A 15,122-nucleotide genomic window follows, 5' to 3' on the forward strand; every position below is an offset into this window, starting at 1 on the left:
AAAATCCTGATGTTGAACTGAACGTATTATTTGATATTGACAACTTTGACGACGAAGCTAACAACGCTGAACTAGACGTCCTTAAAAAACTTGGAGTGTATGAGGATTATAAAAAGAAACAAAGTAATTCACCAATCACAGAAATACAAGGGCTACTAAAACTTAAAAGAAAACAAGAAATAAATTCAATTGAGTACCCAAATCCATTAGATGAGTTTCCAGACCTTACAGATAACCTAATTAGCCTGAATTTAGCAGAAGAACAGCAAAGAGATGCAGATAATAGAACAGTAATAAACTGGATTCAACAAAATAATCAACAACCAGACTTAAAGTATGCTACAACCAACTTAAAAAAGTACCATAAGCATCTAAATAGATTAATTCTTGAAGGGAATGTCTTATACCGGAATTTTTATGATGATACTGGAAAAGTACTTCATAAACAATTCTGCATACCTAAGCATTTGTGGAAAGAGACTATATATAGGCTCCATAATTCACAAACAGCAGGTCACTTAGGCATCAAAGCAACAATTCAGGAATTTAGAAAGCGATTTTATTACCCAGGCTTCACCGAACATTTCATTAGTTTCATCAAAAATTGCCTCACTTGTCTTCAACTTAACAGAGTACCAAAAAGCCACATCACACCCAAGTTACAACCAGTCAGTTCACTACAATCATATCCAGGAGATATGCTCCAAATGGATTTAGTAGGCCCCCTAAAGTCATCGCAGTATAAGTATGTTTTGAGTGCAATAGATGTCTTCACAAAGTACCTATTCGCAGTTCCATTAACAAATGGATATGCCGACACAGTAGCCCGAGAACTAGTAAAGGTGTTCTTCCAACACAGCTACATTCCTCAAACAATACTTAGTGACTTAGGAACTAACTTTACTTCTGAATTAATGTCAGAACTAGCAAGTTTACTAGAAGTAAAGTTAAAACATGCCTCACTAAAGCACCCTCAGACTATTGGAGCAGTAGAACGATCTCACGGACCACTGAAGCGAATTCTGAAACTTAATACAGAAGAACAATGGAAAGAATGGCATAAATATGTTCCTCTTGCAACCTTTATTCATAATACTTCATATCATTCAGCAACAAATTGTTGTCCTTCAACTTTATTCCATGGCAGAGAACCCATAAAACCCTTGACATACGATTCTCCAGAAAAGTAATGGATGCAGTAGCAGTAAATTCCGATTTTGTAAATGAACTGCAAGATGCCATGATGCAAAAGTTTGGAGAAAACAAAGAAAAATTAACAACTGCATACTTGAAGTACAAAAAGTATTATGATCAAAAAGCATCAGCAAAACCGATTCTGGAGAAATCATTCTGTTTACTTTTAAACCCTAAGCTATTAGAGCAATCAACAGTAATAGCTTCCCAAGTTCAGAAATGGCTACCGCTATATAAAGTGGAAAAAGTCCTTACTGATCATTCGAAAAGTAAATACGAATTACACCCAATGTGTTCATCGAATCAGATTGAAACCAATCCAACCAAGTGAAACTCCTGAAGACCTCGAAGTCATCAACCCAGTAAACTTTCAACCAGATCCATCTAGAAGACAACACATGGAGCCAGAGCTTTTTGATAGACACATTCCAGAACTGATAAATGAACAAGAAAAGGAAACAAAACAAGCTACAAAAGAGAAACAAGATACAGTCAGAGTGACCATAAATGTTCCCCTAGGTGGACCATTAGCAGGACCAGCAGTAGCAGCACCTCCAGCAGTACCACCAGCACCACCAAGGGTAGTAGCACCAGCAGTTAGACCACGAACTGCCCCAGTCCATCTTCCAGTATTTGATTCCTCAAGTTCAGACGAAGCAGTCCCAAATTTATTTGATGAAAATAGCAGTTCAGATGAAAATTTAGCTGACCTAAACCTGGACGCAGAATAAATTGCCCGAATACCAGTTAATCCGTTAATTGCTGACGAAATTAGACAGCAAGAACCAGAAGTTCGTGTTCCTCTTGTATCATCCTCATCAGACGATGAAATGTTTCTACCATCTCAACAGCCACAACCGTCAATAGTACCATTCGATATTGAATCGCCTCCAGAAACACACGAAGAACAATTTGCTTTAACTGATAGAAAAATAAGAGCCAGACCTTATAACCCAAAACGAAAACCAGAGAAAAGTTCATTCAAATCAACAGACTACCAACAGCGGAAAAATGTACGCGGATTTAAACGTGATAGAGAAATAATGTTGCATAAAGAAGATCGAACAAACCCTTACCTAACCAACCGAGTTAAAAGATCAGGCAGTCCTAGACTAAAAAATGCACGTGCCAGACTGGAACAAGAAGAAAAACGCGAAGCAATAAAAGCATCAGCACAAGCATCAAAACAGTCAAATACTCCAAGTAGAGAGACAAAACTAGATCAAGTTAGAGCAAGCATAGCAAAATATTCAGGGAAAAAGCCCAGCAGTTCAGCAAACAAACCAGTAACCAGATCTCAAACAAAAAACTCTTCACCAGGCTCTTCAAATCAAAACTTAAATCACTTTAGTCAAGAAATAAATGCAACTTATCTAAGTTCACCAACGAATATCTTATACTCTCCACATTCTTTTGCACACTGTATATCAGCAGACCTTGCAATGGCAAAGGGATTAGCCAGACAAGTCAAAAGCTGGTACCCAGCAGCCCCAAGTGCAATTAGACTTAGATATCCACCTGATATCGGCTCAGTTTTAATTTACTTCGACCCCATTTCTGAACGTTACATCTTCAGTTTAGTTATAAAATTCAGATACTACCACAAACCCACTTACGAATCTGTATTAGCAAGTCTTTATGAACTGAGAGAAATAGTAATAGATGCAGAAATTAAACACTTAAGTCTTCCAAAACTCGCTAGTGGCTATGATAAATTGGATTTTAATATCATTTTTGAGCTTATATGTCAAGTCTTCGACCCTCTACCTATAACCATCTATATCCATTAGCAAGTACAGTCCAGTATTACCCTCCATTAGCCCCAGAAGCCCAACAAGCCTGAGCAACTTAGCCCTAAAGTCCAAAAATCGCCAAAAATTCGAAAAATTTTGACCTCAAATCCTAGTTATTTTGTTATATCTCCAGAACTACTTGTCTGAACCTGGATTAACCTATTGTTCTGAAAAGCCCTTATCCAGTAAAAGCGATTCCAGCTATTATTGACCCCATTCGACCCGTTCTAAGTACCAAAAACTTAGCCTAAAATTGACCCTTCCGAAAAACCTAGGTTCACTTCAGAAAAATAGTCATAGAATTGTGAGAAATGCCCCGATCACCCCAAATTTTTGCGCTGCAGCATTTTTCAAGCCGAGGAACCGACCTGCAAATTTTGAAGCGATTTGGAGAACTTTAAAAATCGAGTGACGCTGGAGCCCTCAATTTTTGACACTTTTCGAATCCGCTCGAATTCAATGATAACTCCCACAAAAAACACCCAATTGACCCATTTTATAGCCCTAGACCATCCTACTGCTCACGCTTGACATCCCAGTAGCCAAAAATCCCGTCAAAAAACAATAGAAGTTGAGTTATGACAAAAATACCGAACCCTATCAAAGTGCGTTAAAATTGATTAAAATGTAGTGTAAATTATATCCCAAAAACATGCCAAAAACTGTCCCAAATGCCTCCAGCAGCTACCCTCAGCTGCCACCCACATGGTACAACCTCAAACAACCGTTAAAACCAAATATTTCCAAGTATATGTTGAAAAATGACGAAAAAACGAAAATTGCGCTTCTGCTTCAATCCTCCGCTTCAAAAATTTTGTCATTTTATTCTCCACCTGAACCGATAAAAGCCACCTATACCCCCTACAACCCTAGTGCAACCCCCCACTAGCTTGGTAGTACCATAAAAACCAGTCGCAGCTCATCCCAGTATCAACCATGAAGACTTAAACCCAAATAAGCTCTCAAAACGCCACAATTTTGTCAGGAAAAATCCAGTTATTTCCCACTAGAGTCAAAAATATTAACATCTGACAAAAATTAACCATACCATCAGCACGCCCACATCTATAGCTCCCACAATATGCACTCCCAGCCCCCTAGTGCCAATATAAGCTGAGAAAAGACTGCCATAGTAACGAAAGTCACAAAAAATCGAGTGAAATTTCCGAAAAAAGTGATCAAACATGCATCTTAATACCCGAATATGCCCAATTTTATCGTTAATTCGGATAGCCCCACTCATGAGCAGTCCAACCATAGCAATATCAATCATTCTGAACAAGTTTTCATAGCCTCATAGCCAATAACCTATCCCCTATCTGAGCCTTTTCAAAAAACCCAGGTTCACTGCAGCAAAAACGTTATAACTCATGAAAAAATAGTTGAAACTGCCCAAATTTTTGCGCTGCAGGGTTTTTTGAGCCGATAAAGCGATTCACCAATTTTGAGCTCAATCGGAGCATTTTAAAAATTGAGTGACGCTGGGCCCCCCAATTTTGGAGACTTTTTGAAAATTCACGCACATGTTCATAAAATCCAAAATATTGATTGAAAATCCGATATTATTAGCTTAAAACATCCGCATGCTCAAGCTCTACACGCCCATATCAAAATTGAATATTGAAAATTGTTAAGTAAAATGTTGAAATAATAGTAAAAAACTGAAGCCTACCAAACTCTTCTCAAATTTGCCAAAATAGAGCCAGATTTAGCCCAGAAAAATAGTATCAAATAGCCGAATTATGAGCCCATATCCAATATTCAGTCTCCCTAGTAGTTGTCTAAGCCTAATAAATCCATACAATCGCATAGAAATTCGTAAATGTTGAAAAAAGTGAAAAAATCGAAAATTGCACATATTTCACAAAATTTGGTCCGAAATTCTAAAGTGAAAAACTCAATATATTATAGTCAAATAATGCATTAAACCACACCAATAGCTGCCACCAACACAGTACTCACTAGTATGACCCACAATTACTGTCAAAAATCAATTATCTTCAATCTATGTCAACTTATGCACCAAACATGACGCTTCACAAGTAAAAATTCAGTACATTTCACAGAAAAACTGGTATAAAACCTAAGTTAATCAACTCCAAACCTACCAAAATGCTACCCCTGATAGCCACAGATATCAGTAACAACAGTTAGCACCTGATTTAGGCCACTAGAGAATCACCAGACTGACACATGTCTCGAAGAAGCTTAATTAGTGGAAAAATCATGCTTGAAAATTTGCATTTTGGACCCAAAAATCAACGCTAAGACCCGATAAATAGCTTCAAACCCTATAATTCAGTAATCTACATTAGTACCAAGCACAGACAGCACCATTTTAACCATTCAAAACTGATAATGTATGAACAGTGACGACTTATGCAACTCAAATTTCATGATTCAAAAATAGCCAGGTTCAGATCACGAAAACAATCATAACTTTGCGAAAAAAGCTTAAATTGCGCCAAATTTTTGCGCTGCAGGGTTTTTTAAGCCACTGAGGCGACCTACCAATTTTGAGCCCAATCGGAGCAATCTAAAAATTGAGTGACGCTGGAGCCCTCAATTTTTCGCATTTTTCGCTTTTTCAGACATCAGTAAAAAAGTTGACCAAAAAGTGTCCAAAAACCTGAATTTATTGCATAGTTATTCCCCACCGATGTCTACTGAGTGGGCCAAGCCAAAAAATTTGCCCAAAGTTCAATAAAAATTGAAAAATCCACATATTTACCACACCAGCCCTGATGCGGAAAAATGACCAAAATTACGAAAAAATTACATGTGAAAATCAGTACCAAATACTCTTCCAAATCAATCCAAATTACATACAAGTGCTGCCAACAACCAGGACAAGTATCTAGAACCATTAGAACCAGTCTATGATCAATAATTGACAAGTAAATTAAAGTTAATCCCCAAAAATCAAAAAAGTTATGTCACCAAAATTTCACTTTCACAAATATGTCATTATAAAGTCACACACTGCAATTCAAATGTTACCACACGTTCACACACTTCACAGCTGCTAGTCCCAACAGTCAAATCCAATTAACAAAGCTACAATTGACAAATAATAAGTAAAAACTCACCTATAGATGAAACTAAACTACATGATGAATATAATTGCACCGACACTAGTCAATTCTCATCGGCGCTATCCTCAGCTACGGTACCACGACCACTAGTACACTGACCGGACTGACCCCTTGTCCTAGTAGAACGAGTCAAGTACCGCTCAGCATCGTCTAACCTGTTTAAATGTCAATATAATGAACAAAAAGCCCGGAAATTACATAAAAAACACGATAAATCTGCACAACAAACAGCTAAATACTCACTTTGGAAAGTCCACAATTGGCTCGCAATGGTACCGATACTCATTGTCGATGAATTTCCCGATGCACTGGATCAGTACAGCAGGAGCGGTGGCTTTAGCATTGATAGAATGCCTGTAACACACCCAGCCGCCCCCCATTTCCTCAGTATACTGCCAATAAATATTGACGTTGCATCCCAGGAAAGAAGCCATACCGACAAACTAAACAACTAAACCTCAAAGAGTACCTACCTACACATGCACATATCAGAATTAATAGTAATTACAATAAAACTTTACCCAGAACTCGGCCAACGACCCATTATCTTCACTCTCAGCAATCTCATACTCCGACACAAAGTACCCTAACTGGTCCTTTACAAGCTCAGAGAATCCAGGCGAACTCATCTTGGCCACAATAGCCAAGCGTAGAGCGCGAACATTATGCTTGGGAACCTTCTTGTCTGCAACAAACCAAACAAATGTGAATTAAAGTAATAAACTTAGTGAAAATTGCGACAAAACACAACAAATACCTGACTTCCGACCAGTTAAGGTGTAGTACAGAGCACTGAGAGCACACAGACCACCAACTTCGGCCCTCACACCAGCCGCACCAAGCAACTTTGGAGTTTTGAATGACACTATGTCCACATGCTCAGCATAAATGTCATTGTAAAACTCGTACCCCAATTCGGCACACACATTTGCACGAAGATTTGCACGGAAAAAAGTGCAGTGCACCTCTTTGCCGAACATCTTCTTCACGAAACATGGCACACACTCACGATTAGCTCTAAACAATAAGCATACACCACTTCACAACTAGTAAAATACTACAACTACTACACAAACTAAAGAAAAACAAATAAAAATATAAATAATTATAAATATATGCAATTACCTTTCAACAGCGGCCTGCAATCCTCCCATTGACCGTGGAAAGAAGAACCCAGCAGCTTTCAGGCGATCGACTTGTGACCTCACACGAGTAATGTGCTTTGCTGAAGCACTAAACCCAACATGAAGCGAAGCCAACTCCTGAGACACCATCTGCTGAGTTGGATTTTCCTTCTCCTGAACTTGCATCTCGCTGCCCACCTTCACTTCCACTTTGTACATCACATCAACACCTCCCGATGTACGGCCAATTCTGATGTTCCCACGTTCTTTGTCCCCAGAACCATATGTTCTGCTTTGTCCCGATAAGCTCGTCGCTCCTCAGATGACCGAACAAATGATGGATACATCCATTTAGACTGAGACAACGACTTGCTTCGCAAGAAAGTCAGAAAATCCTCATACTGAGCAACATCCATGATTCACAATAACTATCTGAAAGTTTAAAAATTGAGTCAAACTAGTTATTAAGCAAGCAGAAAACTAAAGTGTTAAGTTAAAAATGAACAATCACAGGAATGAAAACACACAAACAGAACAATTTATGCAATAAATGCAAAGGACGTTTAAATACCATGCTATAATGACCACTAATAGTTAATAACACATGCCGCAAAACACACAACAACGCTTTGAACACACAATTACACCCTTCACTAGCATTCACTTATTTACTACGCCTCTCTAATTCTCCCTTTTGTCCCCTACTTATATCCTCAACCCCCCCGCCACAAAACAAGTCTTGATATATTAATTACTACCATATTACTAGCACCATGTACGAAGTATATAAGTAGCACCAGTCAATATTACATGTAAATTTACAATATTACAGTCAGTCCCAATAGTCCTTACACAGTCATATTAATATTACTATTACACAATATTACAACTATTAAAATAGTTAAATAAAATAAAAATAAGCAATAAGTCACACTGAATCTTCCTCGACAGCCTCCCCTGATCTCCCCACTTCCCTCCTCCTCCTCCTTCGATTTGCCCACACTCCCAACAATCCAGATACTAATGATAATAATAAAAAGAATACTAATATAATAATAATCCACCACTCAGTCCCACCACCACTCCCATTATCAATAACTATATCATCTACTGCTGTCATATTGCACTTTGGATGTTTCAATCTTGACCAGTGAACAGCGTTCCTTCCAACAAACCTGGTCCCATTCACACAGCACCCAATAATTATGACAGAAACAGTGATATTAAAGCACATGGTGCAATATTGTGGGCAAAATAATCTGAAAAACTCGAAAAAACATGTAAAGACTGCATAATTCGACCCCCCCCAACCACTACCCCCATCATCACACACCCATCATTCAACCAAATAACCACACTTCAATATGTTTAAACACCATATTCAGTAGTAATATCAATAAATACACACATCAGCACACATCACCTAAAAGTAAAGTACACCTGAAATAAACAAACATCACATAAACAAGTACCATATTGAGAAAACTAGATCTAGAAGCCCGAGTAAAAGTAAATAAATGAGCAAATAAACACCGGAAGACCAAATAGCCAGTTGAAACACTCAGAAGAGCCACATCAGTAGAAGATTGTCCTGAAACATAGTCGATATTATTGAAATATGAAAATGTTACTCATAATTGTGTTGAATCTCTTACTTTTCGGCCCCACTTTTGAAACCCCGATTAATACAGAAGCAGCTCTGGATAAAGGCATCATCTTCCATAAAGAAGGAAAGATTCTGATTACCGAGAAGTTCATAAATGTGGAATTTTTAGTACCGTTTCCTCGCTATAATTTCACTATCAGACAACAAGTAGAGACTCTACTTAATGAACTCTCGAAAAAATGGATCACGCAATCGGAATTTTGCAACCTTACCCATAGCACTACTTACCGGAACCAAACAGCTGCCTTCAATGTTGATTGGCTTTACACGAAAATACTCAATGAAACCATAGAAGCCGAAATTGAAGTCCTAAAATTGTGCAACGAGACTGAAAAACTCCTTACTAGAGTCGAAGAAGACCCTCACACTCGACAAAAACGAGCCGCCCCGCTTGCAATAGCAGCCGCAGTTGCTGGAATTGGACTCTTTGGTCCAGGAATCGCAATGAGTAGCGGGGGATGCGGTGGAATTACAGGAATCTTCGGATCTTGTCAGCGAACGTCCCAAAATGCTGAGAACATCGACAGATTAGCCAACAGTTTCAACAGCCTCAATGACTATGTAATGGAAATCGGCGCACAAACCGATGAGAAATTTTTTCTAGTTGCCGACGAACTTGCAAAGGTTTACAAAGTTCAAAACGAAATGCAAGAAAACCAGAACAGAAACTGGAAACTAGTAGAGGAACAGTTTGCAATTATAGATCACAATCTGAACGCACTAGCAACCTGCATGGAAATCCAATTATCACAGCAACAATTGAATTTTAACTTTGATACAGCAGCTTCATTACTTCTCACTCTTTATGCAGATATTAAAAGTTACAGAGCAGCCTTATATTCTTTTCGAATTAATGTTATAAACGCAATTCCTACTTTGCTTGACAAACGTCTTCCAATCTCCTTAGTACCTCGTAAATCTTTGATAAAGATCCTTGATTCAGTCCATGATAGCCAAAAGAACGCCCCAGATCGTCTAACTTTGGCAATACCCATGACTGACATACTTTCGTACTACGATGCAAAATTAGTACAAGAGATTTCGACAGTTGAAGACGGACTTTTACTGACACTAGCCATTCCCCTAGCCTCTAGCCAGACAGTGTTCGAAGTTTATCGTGCAATAGTACTTCCTATGCCTCAGAAGGACTCCATAGACGCCTTACGATATGTAATAGAGGGAGAGTACTTAGCAATCTCAGAAGGACAGATGGAAACCACAGTACTGACGAAAGCTCAGTATGACAACTGCCTTGGATCGCCACGATACAGAATCTGTCATGAGACAATGGAAACCCACCTAGGATTCTCCTCGTGTCTAGCAACCCTCAAGTTTCACCACACAATCTCAGCATTGAAAGTATGTGATACAGAGAAGGTTGTGTTACCCAACCCAGAACGAGCACAGAACCTCGGATATGGAATTTGGCTCCTCACATCAGCTTCAAGTGATTATACCCTTAGTGAGATTGGTACGGATTAAAATGGCCGACACATCAATGTTCCTCACAAAGGTTGTAACATCTGTTTAATCACATTAAAATGTGGACATACAATGTTCAGTGACAACATTAAGATTCGAGCTGATTTACAAAGTTGTCAGTACCTTCCAGCAACCAGAATTAATGTTAAATTACCAGATCCACTTGCCCATTTAATTGATTCAGTGCCTAACATACATGAACTTCTGAAATATGACTCTCCCACCGAAGCAAATCTCGATTTATTGAAGAAAGTTAAAACGGAATTTATTTACTCGAACAGAAAATTATCAACAGAGTCACTAGATGCCATAGCAAAGCCAATTACCACTGAAATGAAGACATTCAAGCCAGCACTAATTGATAAACTTGAATCTTACGTATCGATCAAACTTTCCCTTTCATTAACCATTATTGTTTTTATCGGAAATCTAGCGTTACATATTCTCTTCATGTTCTTATACCATAAAGTAGCCTTTGTACGAAGAATGGTACCAAATTTCATGAAGCTCAACGGAACCAATGTACCGCTAAACCCAGTAGTTTCCGTGCCCAAACATCTAAAAGCAGATTTAGTCACAACTCTTGACAAACAACTCAAGCAACCGCCAACAGTCATCTCTCCAGAAAAACTTGGAACCCTCAAACGACAACGACGAAATTCCATGCCTGCAACTTCTACCATATCACTCAACACCATGGACCGATTTAACACAGACGACGAACTGGACCATCAAGCTCAATCCCGAGAGGAGAGTATGCTTTAAGCTCTTGAAAGTCTTATATAGTTCGACAAGTATTATTCTTTTAACAGTTAAAATATCCCTTCATTCATTAAGTTCTACAAATCAGTGCTTTATAAGTTCAAACTAGTTCTCCAATCCACATCATAAACCAGTGCTTTAAATCATCCATTCAGTTCGACCATATGTGTTTTCCCAACATCAAGTTTAGTGCCATTATTCAAAGAAATAACCACGATTCTTTTCAGTGCAAATTCAAAGTCTCCTCTTAATCCTAACTTTATCTTATGTTCTCACTCTTTATTCAACATTAGCGCACTTTCACATTCTTAATGTTCCTTCAAAGCTCTTAATCTTGTCTTAATTTTCCTCACTTTAACCTTTATCGCATTTGTCTTAACTTAAACTTTATTTCTCTTAACTTCTTCAATTGTCTTTAACTTAAATGCTTTCGTTCCTAAACACTTTTCTAAGAAAACATAAATTGGGTGGCTCCAACAAAAATATGTTTATATCCTTATACTCGTGCAGATTATACGTTTTATAGAAAAATTGTAAAAACCCAGTTCCTTCTCAAAATTTTTCATGGAAAATTTTCATAAAGTCGGGTAGTGTCACGCCCCTATTTCGTCCCTCATAGTTACGTGATGATATTCCTTAAAATATCCATAATTAAGTGCTTTATATTAATTAATATCAGTTCGTTTCAAGGCCATATATAGCCAGTATTTCCATCTAGGCCTGTAACCTCTAATTTGTTTATGTTTACGAGAAACAACTGCAGATTGACAGTTTTACTAAGCAAACACTTCAAGTGCCTAAAAGCCTCAATATTTACTTTTTTGAGTTTCTTGATGAAAAATTCACATAATCAGTAAATAACTTCATGAGAGATTATGTACTTGGTGAAGTAATTATTCTGATAAAGTAGGTGCTAATACGGAATTGTATATGTACTGAACAAACACCAAGAGACGTACAAAAGCCGGAAATTGCCCAACTTGAAAATCAGTAAATATTTGCGAAGGACCAATACAACTCAATCTTTCGGAACCCACTATCAGCAGAACACCGGAGAACCAGCCTGACAATCAGTTGCCTATCATCTCATAAAACTTCATAAACTTGAGAAACTTCTTGTTAAAATTATTAAACAATTCTTGCTAAAAATAAATAAAGATTGAACTGGAAATTCTCTTGAAAAAACTCCAAGTTTGGTAAACTTAGTTACAGAAGAAATAGCGACTAAATTAACACTAAAAAGCAAGGCAAACTAGTGGATATATCACGCATCTGAACCGCTCAATAAAAGGCTATTACTAGCTAATTTTATTCAAAATATATCTGCTAAAAATCGCACTGTGAAACACCAAAATAAGTCCTTGTAAAATGCTAATTATTCAAGTTAATTACTTCAAATATAAACCTCAATAACACCACGAGGATCACTATTTAAAAATCAGTACGTAACAGGAAGTTTTGCGGGAAATTTTGCATTCTATATGTTTCCACACACACACACACATTACACAAACGCACATATACACCGACAAGCACACACAAACACACGACAATTTTTTTTAATTTTTCCTTTTATCAATTGATCTTTATCCACGGTTAGTCATCGTTTATTTAGGTCTCGCTTAATTTACTTGGCGAACTGGAAAGATAAGGGCGGATTTCTGGAAGCAATTAAATCAGTAACAGTAAAGTTGACCCCAAAATTTGAAATAAACCTCTTTAAAACATTTTTGATCATTTGTGATCATAAAAAAAACAATTCGTTTTTTAAAATCTCGCAGATGTGTTAAAAGCTAAATCTGTTAAAGAAACATTTTTATTCTAAAACGAATTTAAACCCCAATTGGTAGCAAATCAATTTTTTTAGAAGATTTTGACTTAGTTTTTGAATTCTACTTCTACTTATGTCTAACATGCGAGAGAACGCTAAAGGCTATCTTTTAAGACTCTTATTCAGTAGCATTGAAGTACATTAGTTTTCCGCAAATGTTTCGTCTGGGCCTTTTCACTCTTAAGTTTGGAGTTTTTTCGAAATAGAAAACTTCTATAATTTTAATGTGAACTGAAAAGCAAAGAAATTTATTTTTTCATCTTTCAAAAAACTTTGTTTTTTATGAGTATCATAAATAATGAACTATTTAGTTTTACAGTTTACAGAAACGCCCACAGCCTCGAAAAATCAGTTCGAAGAGCAATTTCAAAAAACAAGCCAAAAACAATTTTCTAATTTTAAAAAATGAACATTTTCATCCTGGTGGTCCATAAACTGTCTAACTCTCAAATTTTCCTGTTTTGCATTATGCCAGAGAAAGTTACTTAAAATTAAAAATATAAGAAGATTTCCATCTTTATTTTTCAATGAAGATTTTGGTTGAATTGATGCTCCTCCTATGAAACAATTTTTACGTCTCCGCGTTTTGAAAGAAAACTGAAATGGATATCTCTGATAAAAAGAATGACGACAACAAAAATAAAAGATTACAAAAAAGTAGAAAAGAATACGTTATGCGGCTTTGTTTTACATTTTCCAATTTGATTTTTGTGAGCTCAAAATTGACAGAAGTCCTCTATTTTCTAAAAATCTGTTCAATATAGTGATAAAACAAAATTATTAATAAAACAAAATAATTGATTTTCAAAACTCCTTTAACCTAACTATTTTTACGACAAATTTCTCCGTTTTTGTTTATCTTATATTTCAAAGAGATCTGTCAAATAGCCTGCAAAATAGCTTTTTTGTCTTTTTACTCTACGATGCGTAAATAAAAAGTGAAAATTTGACTGAAGAAAAAAGCCAGCCTCACACACACACGCACACACACACACACACACACACACATATATATATATATATATATATATATATTCCCCCATTATAAAAAATGTTAGAGCAATTACTTTCACTGCAATAATAATTTGCACATTTTACACACGTTCTTCGAAAATGATAAAAACTTCAACAACTATTAACATGTTATTCTAGAATGTTCTAAACTTGATTGATCAAGTGTATCGCGATCAATTTTTTGGCTTCATTCTGGAAGTTAGGTGAATAATTTATTGTAGAGGTATCCCTCAAGATGAATGAATCGAATAAATTAGCTCGTAAAAATGCACCACTAACCTGTCAATCGGCAACAGCTTTGAGGTCCATCCGCCCATGAATGGACGATATCTCTGGTTCTCATATGTGTGCACTTGGTGTCTAATTCTGGACGCTGCCGGAAACTGATAGAGATAAATAAACCCATCATCCGTCAACGCCCAAATAGAATGTTTGTGCGCACTGCATGAAACTATATTAACCGGAACTGGAGTTGATAATGAACTATCTTCATTAGACAACCCATTTGAAACCGGTTCATTTCTTGGAAACTCTCGGATTGTTTTTGAGTTCTTGTCCAAATAGAGCAATCTGCCTTCCGGTTTGCTCGTTACAAAATAAACACAATTTTCAGGAGAACTGATTTTACTGTGTCGTGATTTTCTTCCATCACCTTCATCGTCGATATCTGATTGGATATCACTGGTGAATTTTGATTCGCCGTCTGTTATTGACGAACAAGAATCATCATCGCCATTTGAGTTGGTCTCTGTTGAAGCGATTGAAAAATTGGAGGAACTGCCAGCCGTTTTATTAAGTTGTAATAATAGTCCACCTTCTGAAGTGGAATTTTCCACCGAAATGTTCAGAGAGTTGAGATTTTCTGTAACGTTTTCGGCCATTCATTGCCAACATCTGAAAAAAAATTATATTGTCTTTCCCATGAAGTTGCACCGCAATCCACCCTTTCAAATGTCAAAGTTCCAACATCAACCGATATTTAGCGTTGCCTGTCAAGTTAAATAAGCGAGCGATTAAAAAATGTTGAGAGTTGAACGGTTCAGGTTCAAGTTTAAATCTTTAGGGGATAGACTATATTAATATCTGTTTTTGAAAATTTAAAACGTTTGCCGGTGTTTGAAGTTTGAGAAAGTTTCGATAACATTTTGATAAAACAGTTAA

The 15,122-nt window shown here is 36.9% G+C and overlaps 1 protein-coding gene across 1 annotated transcript in view; it reads right to left on the reverse strand.

Annotated features, from left to right (window-relative positions):
• The window catches only part of LOC142352311 (uncharacterized), a 52,402-nt gene extending 37,511 nt beyond the window's left edge, over positions 1–14,891 (reverse strand). Inside the window, exon 1 of the mRNA XM_075404844.1 lies at positions 14,241–14,891. Within this exon, the coding sequence (XP_075260959.1) occupies positions 14,241–14,842 (602 nt within the window). The 5' untranslated portion in view covers positions 14,843–14,891. The remainder of the gene's footprint in view (positions 1–14,240) is intronic.
• Positions 14,892–15,122: the final 231 nt, after the last annotated feature.

This window comes from Convolutriloba macropyga, chromosome 13 (genome assembly GCF_964194025.1).
Source record: "Convolutriloba macropyga chromosome 13, txConMacr16.3, whole genome shotgun sequence".
NCBI classification, from domain to species: Eukaryota; Metazoa; Xenacoelomorpha; order Acoela; family Convolutidae; genus Convolutriloba; species Convolutriloba macropyga.